We start from the raw sequence: 17,340 nt of genomic DNA on the forward strand, positions 1-17,340 counted from the left end.
AGCCACAATAATCCCAAGCTTTGACTCAATCATTCTCTTTCCAGGACTCTATCCCGTGTTGTAATTTTAAGGAACAAAGACGCATGTATAAAGGCATTCACTAAAGCATCTGAATAAAAGCAAAAAATTGAATAAAGCAACGCTTAAATGAACTGACACAGCAACTCAAGAGAGTAGCATGTAGCCATTTAAAAAGAACTAATGCACAGAAACTGGGAGTACATTTTTAGGACAATGACAACACCACAAAATGGTATACTTACTATGTCAAATATACACACGGGGGATTTAAGGCACAAAACTGAAACTCTGAGGCGTGGGATCGTGGGTTACTTGTCACTTAAAAACAAACAGATCTCAGTGGGAATAACTTCTGAGGCAAACGTGACATCATTCAGGTAGGATTCCCAAACTGTACTTGTAGTTGGCTTAAAGTCTGCAGCAGTTTCTAAACAGGGCTGGTCTTAAGTGGTTCTGTTTTGGCTTCAGTTGCCAGCCGGGGCTGCTCCTTCGTGTGCGACCCCACGGTCCCTCCGGCCAGAGCCTCAGGACGCAGCTCCTGAACAAACTCAAGTAGCTGACAAGCCACTGGCAGGCGTAGGGAGGTGAGGAACAGAGAACAGGAGAAGAGGAAAGGAAGACAGAGAACTGGGAAAGGTCCAGGGAAACGGGCGCTGCAGGACGCCCTGCCCCTCCCACCCATTTTGACCGCACACGGCCCCCCCCCCCCCCCGGGCTCTGCTCGAGGCCTGCTCCCCAGGACCCTGGGAAGCAGAATACAGTAAAGCATTTAGGGAACTCTTAGCTTCACATCTAAAGGAATCTTTCTCTCTACAGATGCCTGTGCGATTCAGATGCTAACGCGGATCCACACAAAATTAAAGATAAAAATTACCCACTACAATCACACGTGCCCTGAAATGAAAAATGAAAGGGGATGATTTCTAAACCTCTCAACGATGACAAAAAAAACCACCTCTTCATGTTGTCCTCAAATCCTCCAGCTGTTCTTCGGGGACTTGTAACTTGGATCAGTCAGTCATCTTGTCCCCACGTGGATCAAGATAAGTTTGGGGAATGGGAAGGAAGGAGTTCAGAATATTAAGAAAGTCTCTTAAAGTAGTAGTTGGCATGTGCTTAGAAGTCAGAAGTGCAAAATCAAAGCCATCCACACTCTTTAGATGAGGAAGATGAATTACATCTTCACATAATTCAATATATAATCAAGGACTCTCTTTGAGAAGAGGCCACATCAATGCCATTTTCTCAGCTTATGCACATCAGCATCAAAGACAGTAAGCTGATTAAGTGAAATCTTACATTCTGAAAGGCACTACATAAATCACATTCCTTCATCATGCACAATTAGCATAAAGTTTTAACAAGGAAACAGTCAAGATGACCTAGCGTAAAAAAGCACGTGAATTCTTAGAAACATTCCGTATCCCCAAATATCCCCTAAAACAGCAGTTCTCAAAGTACAGTCCAGAAACACGGGGTTCAATCTAAGATCCTTGCAGGAGGTCCTGGAACGTCAACACTGTTTTCGTAATAAAACTGAGAAAACCCTCTCTCGCCTCACCCTCACTCTCATTCTCTCCCGGCCACACAGCGGGGTTTCCAGGGGCCACGGGGCCGGTGACAGTGACAGCACAGCACATCGAGTGCACAGGTAGGGACGAGAATCCAACTTCCCCTCCATTAAGCCTGGCAAATGTAAAGCGATGCCATTCTTCCAAAGTTTCTGGAAGTTATTTTTCGTAAAAATATTCAACGGATCCAGGATTATTGGTCAGGAGATTAATCATTTGTTTTAATTTCTAGTATGGTAAATATCAATAAACAGAACCCATATAAACAAAACTCTAATAACATTCATGAATAGTGAGGTGCCATGCGCATTGGATATATTTAAAGGGGGCGGAGTTAAGTAAAGACCTAGTCTGACCTCAAGGAATTCTTCACCTTATAGGGCAAACGTGGGCAGCCATATTCCTAATATGTCAGTGTCTGGCTTTAATTTATTGGTTTTTTTTTTAAACTTCAGTATAATTAACACACGGCATTAGAATAGTTTCAGGTGCACAATATGGTGATTCAACAATTCTACACATTACCCAGTGCTCCTCACAAGTGCGCTCCTTGATCCCCATCACCTGTTTCACCCATTCCCCAGCCACCTCCCCTCTGGCAACCAGCAGTGTGTTCTCTAGAGTTAAGAGTCTTTTTCTGGTCAGTTTTCTTTATTTCTTAAATTCCACATATGTGTGAAATCGTGTGGTATTTGTCTTTCTCCAACTTATTTCACTTAGCAGAATACGAAGTCCATCCATGTTGTCACAAATGGCAAGATTTCCTTCTTTTTTATGGCTGAGTAACATTCGTGTGTGTGTGTGTGTGTGTGTGTGTGTGTGTGTGTGTGTCTCCCCCACTTCTTTATCCATTCACCGGTCGGTGGACACTTGGGCTGCTTCCCTAATTTGGCTGTTGTAGACAATGCTGCTGCTATAAACACAGGGGTGCATGGATCTTTTAGAATTACTGTTTTCATAGTCTTTGGGTAAATACCCAGCAGTGGAATTACTGAATCATATGGTAATTCTATTTTTAATTTTTTGGGAGATCTCCAAACCGTTTTCACAGTGGCTGCACCAGTTTGCAGTCCCACCAAGCGATTTGACATTTTAAATGAAAAACTGTTTAAATTACATATTCCACCAATTTTATTTAGCATAAAAATCATAATTAACTTCCTTTTTTTTTTCTTTTTTTTTTTGGGATAGCTCAGGGTCGCCACCAGAAACCGCAGTTGTGCGATCCAGCGGGTGAAGTACCGCGTAGAGCAAATACACCGCTGCTCCCGTCGCAGCCCCCGACGCTACAAGACCGCATGCCGTAACTGGCGATGTACGTGGGTGGCTCCTTCACCCACCATCCTAGGCTGAGCAGGTGGTGTTCCGTCTACACAGGCACCGTATGGAGGCTCCGGTGCAGGTAGCTGTTTGAATTTTGGCCGCTTTTAGGCCGCGTTTGGTGCTGCTAGGTGGTGCTGACTGTGGCGCTGAGGCTCAGTTTGGGTCAGGAAGGGCTGGCAGAAGCCTTGCTCCTGCCACTGCACCCCAGCATCGGCCTCAGGGCCACAGCACACGCGTCTCTCCTCTTAAACACGCAGGAGAAAATGTTGCTAACGAATCACCTTTGAGCCCAAGCTGACGCAGGATTACAAAAAAAATGCAACAGCTAGGTCAACATGTCATAGACTTACAGGGCTGTTGGGACTTACGCGAGTACGAAAAAAAACCCTCTGGGAGTCTTAACATCTCTACAACTAGCAGCAACGGCGACTTAAGGGAGGGAAAATCTCCATCCGCAACTGACACGCAAACTTGTGACCACCGTACTAAACCGCTGAAGTCCTAGCCATCTTACCACCTATCACGCGCATCAATCCAGAAGAGATCTGAAAATGTATTTTATCTATCTCGGGTTGTGAAAGTGCCTCAGCAATCACTGTCAAAATGAAAGCCACGTAGTACACGTTCAATCTGCTGCAGCCCTGAGCAATGTTTATGGAAATAAAAATATCGCAAACTTATAGTTTTATCAGCAAACTCGCATGTCTCCTAATAAGTCTGCCAATTTTACAGCTAAGAAAATTACAGTAAGTCGACAAAGGGCATAAAACGCTGACAGGCGGCAGAACTGGGATTGAATCCCTACCTTTACTGATTTATTTTTTTAAGTAGCCTTCATGCCCAGCACAGAGTCCAACGCGGGGCTTGAACTCACGACCCTGAGATCAAGGGCTGAGCTGAGATAAAGAGTCGGATGCTTAGCTGAGCCACCCAGGTGCCCGGAATCCATCCTTTTTACCTGAAGCCCAACAAGAATTCCTAGCGCTCAGTGCTTTACAAAATTAAATTTTAGTTCCTCTGACACATCAATAATTTTTCAAGGAAAAACAAATCTACCTTCAGCATTTTTTTATTTGCTGTGTTCTTGCCACATTCTCTCCTCAGCTGTTCACTCATAGCTTGTAGCTCTCTTCCAAAGTGAATCATTCTTTCTATGGCGGCTTGACTTCCTCCACACAACTGGCGTCTTAACTGACTCGAATCAACTTCTGTAAGCAAAACAAATGAGTATTTTACTTTCTTATTAAATGGAGTGCCAGGGAGAAATGAACATCAGTTGCTTACAACATTTTGTACGTTTCATGTAGTAATTACTACCTAATAGTTTATTTAAATATGCGGTTTTCTTTTTCACTTAATAGGAAACATTGCAGCTAAAAGGTATACTTTATCTAGGTCTCAAGAATCTAGGCTCTACTCTCCAGCACGCAGGTCAAAGCCCGTCGAAATCGTCTCCATTTAGGATGCCCCTGGTATATCAGGGAAAAGTGTAGAAGAAGTTAAGCACAGTTCTCTAAAACTACATTAAGCAGCATTAAGGAGAAAACAGCACTGCCACTCCAGCTACTCTGACACAGAGCAGAGATGGAAAAAAAGGACTCCTCCAGGTGAAAAGCTAAATGACTCCAATAAAAACATAGAAGACACCAGGGAATCACAGGATTAATTACACACTTTGAGAAAATAATTGTTTAGTATATATCTTGGTTGACAATAACCGCTGATCAATAATGTAACTGTATGAATCCCTAATAACATATAAATTACTAACGATGACGATCCTTAACATTTACTAAGCACTTCCTTTGTGCCTACTAGCTTTTTACAAATTAGCCCTTTTAAGCTTCACAGTGGCCTATGAGGCGGTTGCTATTATTACCACACCCATTTTACAGATGAAGAAACTGAGGCACTGTGCTCTTAAGTAACTTGAGCAAGGTCACACAGCTTGTAAATGGCAGTTGCAGAATTCAAATCCAGGTCATCTGACTCCAGAACTCTCAATCACCATGCTCTGATTATACTCTGAATGTTGAGGGTGCTGGTATCTGATAGAAGAAAACTAGGCTGCCTTCTCAACTATACCCCTCGCTGGAAAAATGGATTTTACACTGAACACATAATCCTCAACAACAGTCCTCAATAAGGACCCTTTAACTCCCAAATACTCAGAAATCTAATGTTGCCATCGAATTCAGGCAAAAAAGAATTTTTAAGCTCCAATCATTTTCATTCTCCAATCGATGGGAAAGTCTGCTGATGGTTTAACATTATGGTACAATTTACTATGCAAGTTACCAACAAAACAAAACTACGCGTGCTAATGTACCTTTCAGCCACATAATTTTGGGGGGGCCTGGGGGAGGGAGAGGGAAGGAGGGGGTCATACTGAAGCACCTACTATGTGCCAGGCACTGAACTATGCATAGTCACAGATATTCATATTAAATGAACTTAAGAAATTGATTTGAATTTATAAAATCAGCTGTACCCATTTGGCCTTCGCTGGCTATACTGAAGCCAGTGTAAAAACATTCATCTCCCCAACCCCAAGTGTCCTAAAAGACAGTGAACGCTAGTAAGAGTACGGCTGCATCAACGCCAGCACCAAGTTGAGCTGAAGACAGTCCGGCACAGAAAACCGGCTGGAACTTAACTTCAGAAGGCACTGGAAAGCACCGCGCCCTGCAGCAGCCCGCGCTCACGAGGCAGTTTACGGGATATGTGCTCTTGTCAAATCCCATGGCACATACATCGCTAAACGTGATTTATGCTCATCAGCTGTGAATCAATACAAGTAAAAGCATAACCTTGTAGTCACCATTTTTTATTAAAAACGTAAGAAATATCACTGCAGACCCATTTCGGTGTCACAGTCTTCCATTTCGTGGTCATGTTTAGAGCTACCATTTAGGAAGCCGTTGGATGAAGTCTCTCCAACCCCATTGGAGTAGTGCTCTGTCTCCATATCCACATCATTACTGGAAATAAAGAAGAAACACCTAACTTTAGAAATCACATCCTCGCAGCGTAGTTTAAAATAAATTCCTACTCCTAGCCTCCTCATAGACTGACTTCACAGGGCAAGAGCAGTCTGCAAAAACAAGGTATTTGGTTCTATCCTGAATGTCTTCAAAGCCAGCAGGTAGCCGACTAGCAACAAAGTCGTATTGCTGGAAGGAGGAAAACAGTGTACGTCCTAAAATGCAGCGGTTTCCTGACTCTGTATCTGTATGGACAAACCCCTTTTCACATACGTCTCACCGTGTTTCCAGGTCAGATCTGCACTTGGTTCTGTGTTCATCGGGTGCCCCAGCCTCACACCGCACGCATTTCGAGCAGTCAGGGCAAAAAAGGGGAAAACTACCCCGTCGAAACAAACCATTCCCCGATCCCACTTCACCTTTCTCGTGCCCTCATCTTCATCCCTTCTAGAACGAGGTTTTCTTTAAATGGCCTGGACGGGGTGGCATCTGTCCTCACCACTCAGAAACACAGCCTCCCACCAAGGTGAACGGTGATCTGGAAGACCACTCTGGCTCGCCCTCTCACACCCCGGCCAGCCCCCACCGCGATTTTTCTCTCGCAGGCTTTCTCGCTGGCTACAGAATCTAAAAAGCACTGCTAAATCCTCATTTTAAAAATGTGATTTTCGGTATTTAGGTTGCTCCTCATTTTCCCTCAGGTCACATTTACTGAAGAACAGCCCCGTGCCAGTAACTGTGTCTGGACACACACTGAACTTGTGGGCGCGCACACTCGCTCGACAAACGACAAACGCCTCCTCTTGAAGACTTCTCCAGTGAAGATCCAGGCAGGGATTATACCACCCAGAAGGAACGCGTGATGACAGTGTAGGAAATATTTAAATGAAAATGCACTTTTCCCATTAAAAAAGCAACCTATATTCATTCGTAGGAAAAAAACAACACCGAACGCAGACAAGCAAAACGCGCTCTGCACACACACCACCAGAGGTAACCGCTGGTAGCACCTCGGGGTGAGTGCGTGAGTTTAAGTGTGTGTGTGTGAGAGCACTGCTTCCATCAGTGAGACGTGTAAGGCAAAAAGACACAGATCTAGGAAGGAGGGGGCAAGGGCCCCAGGATGACTCCATCAGGCAGAAAAGCTTGCTGACTGTATCTTGATGAGCTTTGACAATGAGAAGAAAAATCAAACTTCAAAAAATAATGTTTAATGTAATGGAAATTGTTGAGATCATAGCTCTTAGTGATCTTAATATACTAACACTTCTTTCTTTCTTTCTTTTTTTTTTTTTTGACAATTCAGTTCGGTATTTGGGAGGGATCCTTTCATTCAACACACACTTAAGAGCCCCTGAGCCCACACTGTGTGTTGCGGGCTAAGGTTACAATGAGACGGCCTCCGCCCTCCAGGGGCCAACAGAGGACCCACTGGGAGGGAGCCACCACCTTTGCTGGGGATGTAACAAGGAAATCATCCTGGAAAGTGACAAGTGAGCTCAGTTTTACAGCCGGCTGAGAGGAGGGGAGGAGGGAGGGCGGAGGGAGCAGTGTTGCAGATGGGGCAGCAGGGGAGGGGAGTGCTAATAGAAAAAGCACACGACTGCAAGTCAGGAATCCTGGGACGCAGTCACTGTTCTGCAACTTACTAGCCACGAATTATTGACGTGTATTGTTGACAACAACAAAGTATCGCTTACTTTTCTGGTTTTGGCTCTCCATCTGTACAATGTTTTAATAGTTAGTACCACCCTCGCTACTTCGCAGTAGGGCCGTAAGGAAAGCCTTCAGCAGCTACAAAGTAACTGCTACTGTGTAACGGTTCGGGGCACTTCACAAGCTCACTTTCTTCGTCCGTCCGGCACACAGAAGATGCTGTCGCCAAACCCTTCCGGTGAGCTTGCTTCCCTGAACGCAGGTAACAACAGGTCTCTTTAGCAACTTCTTTGCCATGAGGAGGTATTTCAGACAAAAACCCACACACTGCCCGAATTGCCCCCAGTCCTGCCACAAACAATGGCAGAAGCCTCTACCAAGAACAAAGTGCTAACGTGCTATATATAAAGCACATACGCACGCACACACCCGTATTCCATACAGAATTTTCAGCACGACACAGTCCTCTAACCTACTTTCCACTATGTCATTTCTACCGTGAAAGACAACCTGAATCTCCTCCGTACAAGACGGCGTTCTTTCCTACTCTTCTCCTACCACTTTTGTGGACCGCCATTATGACCTGTATATACCACACGCCATTACTTTGGCAGGCTGGCACTTGGGATAGATCATCTTGATACTCTCATTACTCTCCTGATTTGCAATACTGATTCTCACACATACGCCTTTCTCCAGAATCCTATTTCCCATGTCAAAAGTCAGATCCCATCCTTTCTCCTTCAGTGAGAAAGTTTTGCACTGATGAACATTATTCCCCCCCCAGATGGGATGTGACCAAACAATTCATGTTGTAAGACCAAACCAACCTCAAGTTGATAAAATCTACACATCATTTTTCATGTGTATTATTTTTTTATCATGCCACTAGTCCTGAACCAAAGTGAATTCAGATGCTGGATGATCTGGGCAGGCTGATTTCGTAAGAACCCGTATTCAAACGATTACATTTCGTGAACCTCGAGGTTCGTGAATATTCAACCCGAATATATGTGACAGGACGGTGACACACACATCTCTTCTCTCCCAGCTCTCTGAAGCCGGAGACCAGGCCCGGCAGAATGTCTGACATCCGACGGGTCCTCGCACTGGGCTCATGGTACGCTTACTAAATGGCCGAAGGTCCCTCTGCTGCAACAAGCAAGCCCCGCCCCCTAAAGGCAGGCTTTCAAAAAAGATTCTTTGTCAAGTTAGTTACCTGGAATTCAGAAAACCTGATGCACATCTACACCAAAAAACCCACACAGAGAGAAAAAGACGGTTGTAAACGTACCCTACGTTACTTCTAGAGAGTAAATGAACGACTGGGACTTAACCTGGAAATACAGGCACAGCATTACGTGACCACATGTACAGGCCGCTGCCCACAGGAAGCCCAGAGGCAAGGAGTCCGGTGTGTATGCTTACAGCCCGGCAGAGGGAAAAGGTGATGCGGAGCACGACGAAGGAGCAGAGGAAAAGAGGCTGCCGGCCCCTGGGAGCCCGGAGAGTTTGGGACTCACTCCTCACCCTTTTGTTCTCTGAGGACCTGGGAGCGCCCAGACCCCCTATGGACGATCTAATTCAAGTTCTCCAAATGATTAAAAATGACGACGCTAATAATCAGGCTGCTTATAGTAACGTAAAAGCTAAGGAGATCACACACCTGGTGAAGTTATTAACTTGCTGTGATCGTGACATGTTTATACTGTTCAGTTCTGGTACATTCAAGTTGGATGACTGGTGTTTACTATGGCAATAGGATTGATGTGCTTTATTTGAGATCACCCCATTACTACAACTTTCAAAACCTGGGGAAAAACAAGAAAAAGAGGCATGAAAACAGAAACAAACACCAACTTACTGGTCAGTTGTAACGACTATATGCCCATATTCTGATCTTGCATTTAAAACTTTTATAACGTGGCAGAGTCCATGCATTGCTTAAACAGGAAACATAACTTCTTTGAAAGGACAGACGGATATTAATTGTGGGCTGTAATTATCATCTCCTCTAACATTTACTGAAGGCTTAATTATGGATCTTATTTAATCCCCCAAGCTCCCCCATGAGGCCTGTGTTCTCATCGCTCCCATTTAATGCACGAATACACTGAGGCCAAGAAGTCGTCTGGGCCCGAGTGAATGTATGAAATTCAAGAGGAGAGGTGGCGAAGGGTACAAACGTGAGAATCACATGCAGTGCACAGGATGGCGATGTAAATAAACCGAGAGGTGGTAATGTAGAAAGGTGCATGCCGACTGAGGAAGAGCAAAGGTGTTACTCTATGAAAGGAAAGAGGATGTGACTTTTGCTTTAGAAGGTTAAATGTACAGAGGAAAGAGAACACATTGGGAAGAACAGAATGAGAGAGACCAGCAGAGGAAGACTAAGGAAGGCTGGAAATAAACCTGTAGAAGTGATGTCCTCAAAGGCAGGAAAGGAGAGAATTTTAGTTCCTAGAACACCAAAAGCCTGAGAGACTGTGACCGGTGAGCCCAGAGAGGGACATGAGAAAATGAAGCGGGCAGAGCAGAGGCCCGGTGGGGAAAGAAAGAGAAAGCAGCCGGCCCATCTAGCGTGGGGGTTGGTGGCCGAAGCCGCCACGGCCACGGCACCGCCTTCACATTTACATGGGATTAGAACACACGGGTTACCTTTTACCTTTACCAAATATCTACTGATTTACTTTCTAGAGACAGCTCGAATGTCAACTTTTGCTTATGAAGATCTGCTAATAATCCATTCTCAGAAACAGCTCTGCTTCAAGTTACCTTCTGGTACTAAAAACACACGAGTCCGATCCACTTACAATTTTCCTTCCAGAGCAGCGCTGAGGTCAAGTATGTGCATGTGCAAAACAGCTATGTGGAAACGTCCACGTTTCAAAAAATTTTCATTTTGGTTCAAAACTACAAAGAAGGGCAAACACTTCAAAGTAACGTCGTAAGACTGAGTCTCACCAGAAAAATGTGCGCTGCTTCCTTTGCCTGGTGCTAAGCTGTGGATGCTCGATCCGTGACTGGGGCTCATGCTCGGGCTACTGAAAGGTCGAGGGCTGACAGGGTAACTGTCCTGAGATTTTGGACTCCGGCCTCCCAGACATCGTACTTCACTATCTGTACCATTCACCATTTCTATAAACTGACGCACTCTAGAAAGATAAGAGACAAATTTACTTAGGTCATTTTCAAATTTTTTTTTTTTTTTATGTTTATTCATTTTTGAAAGACAGAGAGAGACAGAGCACAAGCAGGGGAGGGGCAGAGGGAGAGGGAGACACAGAATCCGCAGCAGGCTCCAGGCTGCGAGCCGTCAGCACAGAGCCCGACGCGGGGCTTGAACTCACAGACCACGAGATCATGACCTGAGCCGAAGCCGGACGCTCAACTGACTGAGTCACCCAGGCGCCCCTACTTAGGTCATTTTCAAAGAGCAGTTTATTTAGTAGCAACAACAGATCTCTGAAAGGAAATACCTTATGGACTTGTATCTATCAGTAAGTGTGGCGTTTAGATAGTGTGCTAAAAACACTACATGTAGTTTCATACACTGTACTGCTTAGAATAATTTAAAAATTTCTGGAAAAACCAGAGTATAAAGCAAAACACACTATCTCTCCTTTAATTAAGATTTACTAAGAGGGACGCCTGGGTGGTTCAGTCGGTTAAGCATCCAACTCCGGCTCAGGTCATGATCTCGCAGTCAGTGAGTTCGAGCCCCGCGTCAGGCTCTGTGCTGACAGCTCGGAGCCTGGAGCCTGCTTCCCATTCTGTGTCTCCCTCTTTCTCTGCCCCTCTCCTGCTTGCACTCTCCCAAAAATAAACAAACATTAAAAAAAAATTTTTTTTTAAAAAAGATTCACTAACAAAATGAAGGAATCCATAGCTTAAAATCAGAAGACTTCATTTTTGAAGCTAAAAATAGTTTAATCAAATAGTATTTGCATTTGGCGGCAAGTCCGATGGCGTGCAAGAACACGATACGCTTTCGTGTACAGCTTTCGTGTACACATCACGTAGACGAAGCGCCTTGCTCCACGCTCTTCCTCACTGCAACTCCCATCTGCAACCTCTTAACCAAAATGTGCCACACTTAAAATTTTACTCTTAAGCAAAACCATTCTGACACTGGCTTACAAAGGAAGGGTTTCTGGTGGGGCGCCTGGGTGGCTCAGTCGGTTAAATGTCCGACTCTTGATTTTGGCTCAGGTCATGATCTCAGGGTCATGGGATCGAAGCCTGCAAAGGTCGGGCTCTGTGCTGGGCACGGAGCCTGCTTGGAATTCTCTCTCTCCCTCTGCCCCCCGCCCCCGCCACCGGCTCACTCTCTCTCTCAAAAAAAAGAAAAACAAACACAAAGGGCGTCTGGTACTTAGAGAGTTGAAATATTAGGCTTCATAACACCTGAATTTTAAGATAACAAAGATTCATAACACCCATAAAAAAGAAACGCCAAATTATGATGGCTATTGAAACAAAAGCTGCAGAAACGAAGTGTCGGCAGGATGTGGGGACACCAGGACTCTTGCATACCACTGGCTGAGGCTGTAAAATGGTGCAGGGCTACAGAGCTCTAAGGATTAATCTCCTCCAAAAGTGAAACAGATTTACCACAGGTTCAACAATCCCACTTCTGGGTATATACCCCAAAGCGCTGGAAGCAGGGACCCCACACAGATATCCACACACCACCCCTGTTCACAGCAGCGTTATTCACAAGAACCAAAGTGGAAGCGACCCAAATGTCTATCGATTGTTCAGCTTCAAAAGGAGGGAAACTGATACATGCGATATAACACGGATGGGTTTTGAGGACAATATGCTGGGAGAAATGAGCCAGTTACAGGAACAGACACTGTTACGCTTTCTTTTATCTGAGGCGCCCAGAGCAGCTGAATTTAAATTCACAGAAACAGAAAGTAAAATGGTGGTTGCTGGGAGGCAGGGAAGGGAGAAACGGGGACTTCAAGTTTCCATTTGGGAGAATGAAAAAAGTTCTAGAGGTGGATGACGGGTGACGATCAGAACAACGTGACTCCACTTAATACTACGCAAGTGCACGGGCTGCCTGGGTGGCTCCGACGGTTGAGCGTCGGGCTTTCGATTCTGGCTCAGGTCATGATCTCACAGTTCGTGAACACGAGCCCTGCGTCGGGCTCTGCACTGACAGGGCGGAGCCTGCTTGGGATTCTCTCTCCCCCACTCCTTCTGCCCCCCACCCCTACTGGTGCACGTGCGTGCTCTCTCAAAATAAACTTAAAACAAAAATACTACAGAAGTGCACGTGCAAAAATGGCAAACGTTACATATATTTTACCACAGCTTTCAAAATGACACAGACTTACAATAAGGTACTCTGCAGGAAGAAAAACAGATATCCACCTTCTAACTACAATTTTAACATTTTTAAACATATAGCTAGCACCATAGAAGAGCAGAAACATAGCAAGAGATGCCATCTGCTTATAATCCTACCACAAAAGTGTTTTTTACAAACTGTTATGGAGACGTGCTGTATCACAGAATTCTATGTAAATACCTGACACGAGGTGAAACAAAAACTATTAAAACATGAAAACAATTCTGATTATACGTAACACACACACACACACACACACACACACACACAATAACGTTTTGTTAAACAAACTCACTTTAACGTGAAAAGGAGATTAGGATTTCTTTCAAGTAAACTTGGGTATAACTGTTGTGTTGTTTCAATGGCTTCTCCCATTCTTCCTGCTAACACCAATTTCTGAATTCCTATTTAGAAAAAGAAGGAAAAAGATTAATTTTTTAAGAGTAGAAACATAAACTTAGTGGACCGTCAAAAAAAGAGTTAGTCAAAAAAAGTATTTAAATTACGGTGATTAACTTCCATTTCTTTTTTTGTTTTAAATCATAGTTTCTATCAGGCAATCAAGGAACAATTTCAGACACATTAAAAAATTAGAAAAACAAGTACTTTCATAAACTATTTCTAAAAATCATGAATTAATATACAAGTAATACAGAAAAACGTCTGTGAAGCATTACTGAAGTTTTAAACACGAAGATTAAAAGCAGGGACGTGTTTACGGCATACAGTGTGGTGCTGGCTTCACGGAATCCTTAAGCCCCAACTCTTCAACTTACACACTAAATACGTCAGCTTCTATCTAATATGCCAATCATATCTCAGTAGAGTGTTGTGTTTTTTTTTTTAAAGACCATAGCAAACATTAAAGAGGTAATATTCAAAATGCCTTATCAAACATGATAACCTTTTGAATCCAGTACTGAGAGAATGGGTAGCCTTGGAGTAAAGTCTGAATTCAACATTCACTGAGTGTTCCCCGCTGTCAGGTAAGCTGTTCAATTACATGATGGGCACACAAAAAAAGTGATCGTCTCCGGTTTGCCAGAGCTTAAACACACCGAGAAAGACAGACAAGCCTACAGTTGGTGACAACACAATGGAGTAAGTGTTCTTATAGCAGCGCGACCTATAAAAACATCGCTTTCACCCATCACGTTGTTTCGATGCCTAGGGTCTCATCAAACCACCCCCTCCCTGGTGGACTTAGCTGCACCACTGTCACTTAGGAGGCTAACTGTGGGAGCGACACACTGACGTGCCCCTGGTAGCCCGGGCCGACAGCTCTGGCCACAGCACCGGGACCCAGGCAGTACAACGGAAGACCAATACTACCTTAAGGTTAGCGAGCGATTTGAATGCAAAGGTTTACATTGCTTTGTACGTATTATCTCTGCTAGTCTCTAATCATGGGATTACTTTACCAACTGCAAAAAAAAAAAAAAAAAAATTTTTTTTTGTTTAATGTTTACTTCCTAAAAGCTAAAGCAAACATTTTTTAAGAAAAAATGGTAAACATTCCTTATAAAACTTTCTCCAAAATTCTTTCTACATCCGAACGCTAACCCAGTCTTACGTGTTTTTTAAGGTGGTCTTCAAAAATGTCAGTGAAAATAAATTTCAGAGGCATCCATTTTAAGTTAATATATTTGAAAAGATCTTAGTTTAAAAAATAAAATTTCTAAAAATTGATATAACCAAACCTATAATCTGAAAACAAGTGTTATCCATGCACCACAGGGTCCTTACTTTGTCTATTCTTAATGGAAGCTAATTCTTCTAGAACGGTCTGGTCTGTAGATCTGGCAAAGGCCTCTGCTGTGGCACAGTACCCATGGTGGACTAAATAAGATGAAACCATTCTTAAAATAAAAAGAAGAAACACACATCTTTTAGTCAAGAGAATACAGGCTTCATACTACAAGTTATATAAAACAAGATCTACTCTGATGTTACAAAACCAACCTATTCCCTTGAAACCAGGCTTTAAGAACCTCAACTTTAAAGTTAAAAAAAAAAATCATTTTGTTCTATTCATGTCATATTTCCAACAAGGCAGCTGCAAATCCCAAGTGAAGAGTGCTCTCCCTAGGAGTAACTACCACTAGAGAGGCAAGGACATTATACAGCTCTTGAGTCTTGGCTCCCCGTTATCCCCGGGGCCTTTCCTACTATTCCAATCCTTATATTCAATCCCAATAACCGTAATTTCGGTTTCATCCTTACTGCATGGCTTATCCCAGTGAAGTGTCAGCATTTTATAAAATACAGTAATTTTTAAATAACAGATTAACTCTTTGTGTTGTGTGGAGCTCGACTCCTTTCTCTGCTCCTCAGTTACAAGAGATGGGGTCACAGGAGGTGAACACAAGAAATGCTAAGGTGAACCTGAGAATCTTCCAGAACAAAGTCTCTGAGGGCGATTCTACTAATCAATGAGAAATTGCCCTTCTAATCTAAATCTATGAGTATGACTGTACACACAAAAAACTGACTCAGCTGTGATTTACATGGAAGTGCCATACTTCCAAAGAACAAGTGTACTTTTTAAAAGGCCATCAAGCGGTCAAAACACATTTACATCTAATCACAAAAGGTTACAAAAACTTGACTCAACAATATTAACCCAAATAACCAATATATCCAAGTATTCAACTCCTAAACCTGCCTCCACCTGGCACTACTGAGGCCCTATCAAAATGGGGAAGGAAGCTGTGGTTCCTGAAGGAGGGACTGGGGGGCAGAGGGGCAAATCTCCAAGAAACAAGATTTTTCATTTTATTTCATCTAATTGGTCAAATTAATTTAAAAGGGTAGGGAAGAACTGTTTTAAATGGACCCCCTAGGAGGTCATGGTGAGTGTCACTTTTGTAAAGGACGTGGTGGCGGTGAGGGTCCTCCCCGGACTCTGACCACAGAATTAAGATAAACAAGGTTTCCTCTACTACTCCCCTGCAAGGATGCTCAGCGGCACCCATTTTTAAAGCACGAAAGGGAGGTGACCCCGGGACAGCAACCTATCTGAGCTCTAACTCATGGTGACCACGAGACGTTCAGCCAGACTTCACTGCTGGGTCAAGTGTGCCGGCAAAGACTACCGGTGGAGAGCTTCTGTGATACCAGATGATAACGGCCCCAAGGAAGAAGCATGTTTTCCAAATTACCATCATGTCTTCCAATCACTATCTCCTCCAAAAAACACACACACAAAATTTTATTGTATCTTTAAGTTTACAACTGTTCAAAGCAATTACACAGACATTTAAGACACACTGTCGGATAGATGGTATCTCCAAGCCCTTGCTATTTTCTTGGGTGAGATGACAGCAGTGAAAATGACTATTTAAATTCACTGGTACTTAGTTTTTAAGTCTGTACCATTTCAAGCTTTCAGAGCTACTGTTTAGTGCTACTGACACCCAGGTGTCATCTCTAGCCTTTTCGCAAAGGTATAGTCTACAAAGTTGACTGTCACAGGACTTGCATTTTCCTGCTGACTTCCATAATGAAATTCTATTTTTTCATAAAAGAATTAAGATAAAGGTTGTTCAGTTTAGAGTACTTTTACTGACACCCATTGTTTGCTGCTACCCATTCTGTATCATCCTAAATCCTAAGTATTAATCCTGCATTTAGGAATCCTCACTCCATATTCTTAACTCTTTGATCTTCATTCTTTTTGCTTCCTCTTAAATGTCTAATGAGAACATATAAAAGTAAATTACATTAAAAATAATTAGTGATTCTTAAGAATTCCTGCCATAGAATGCTTTTGGTCAGATTTTCCTATTTAGAACAGAGGCAATTATAGCCTCCCTGAATCTCCACGAAAAATAGTAAATATTTAGCACAACAGGAATCCTAGTAAGCAAAAGTAGCTGGTATTATTCTGACAGAGTAACCCACACACTGGAAAAATTTAGTCAAAACTTGAAATACAAAATGTACATCCCAAATGTGTATTCCAGTACATTAACTATACCATTATTTTAACTGGATTATTTTTTTTAGCCCCATAAATATGCGAACTGGACACAGCCAAGTTCATGTCCAAAAACCACGAATTATACAACCTAAATTATCTTCCTGAATTTGTCTTTTGCGTTGGCACTATTAACAGAATCAAGTAGCCTATGGAAATCGTTAAATCCTATTACTAAGGATAGCAAATGAATGAACCCAAGCTATCTAGTGTCACTTTATTTTGCCCTCCAAATCAGTAAGACCAGATACGAAATTATTTTTAATCGCTTAAGCAGAGTGAATTACTTTTTATAGAGATTAAAATATCATCACTACATTAAAATTATTAGGATATATAAAAATTATTTTTAATTGTTTAAGAAAAGTAAATTACTTTTTATAGAGACTTAAATGTAATCAATGATACACTAAAATTATTAGGACAGAAATTAGATTAAAATGC

At 42.9% G+C, this 17,340-nt stretch overlaps 1 protein-coding gene across 1 annotated transcript in view; it reads right to left on the reverse strand.

Annotated features, from left to right (window-relative positions):
- RANBP9 (RAN binding protein 9) overlaps positions 1–17,340 on the reverse strand; it is a 90,916-nt gene that overhangs the window by 6,929 nt on the left and 66,647 nt on the right. Inside the window, exons 7-12 of the mRNA XM_047102649.1 lie at positions 14,664–14,776; positions 13,213–13,321; positions 10,520–10,710; positions 9,222–9,366; positions 5,775–5,896; positions 3,972–4,123 (exon numbers count right to left, since the gene is read on the reverse strand). Coding sequence (XP_046958605.1) covers positions 3,972–4,123; positions 5,775–5,896; positions 9,222–9,366; positions 10,520–10,710; positions 13,213–13,321; positions 14,664–14,776 — 832 coding nt within the window. The remainder of the gene's footprint in view (positions 1–3,971; positions 4,124–5,774; positions 5,897–9,221; positions 9,367–10,519; positions 10,711–13,212; positions 13,322–14,663; positions 14,777–17,340) is intronic.

Source organism: Lynx rufus, unplaced genomic scaffold (genome assembly GCF_022079265.1).
Source record: "Lynx rufus isolate CCGP_SWC_20201006 ecotype Redwood Valley unplaced genomic scaffold, mLynRuf1.p SCAF_6, whole genome shotgun sequence".
Lineage (NCBI taxonomy): Eukaryota > Metazoa > Chordata > Mammalia > Carnivora > Felidae > Lynx > Lynx rufus.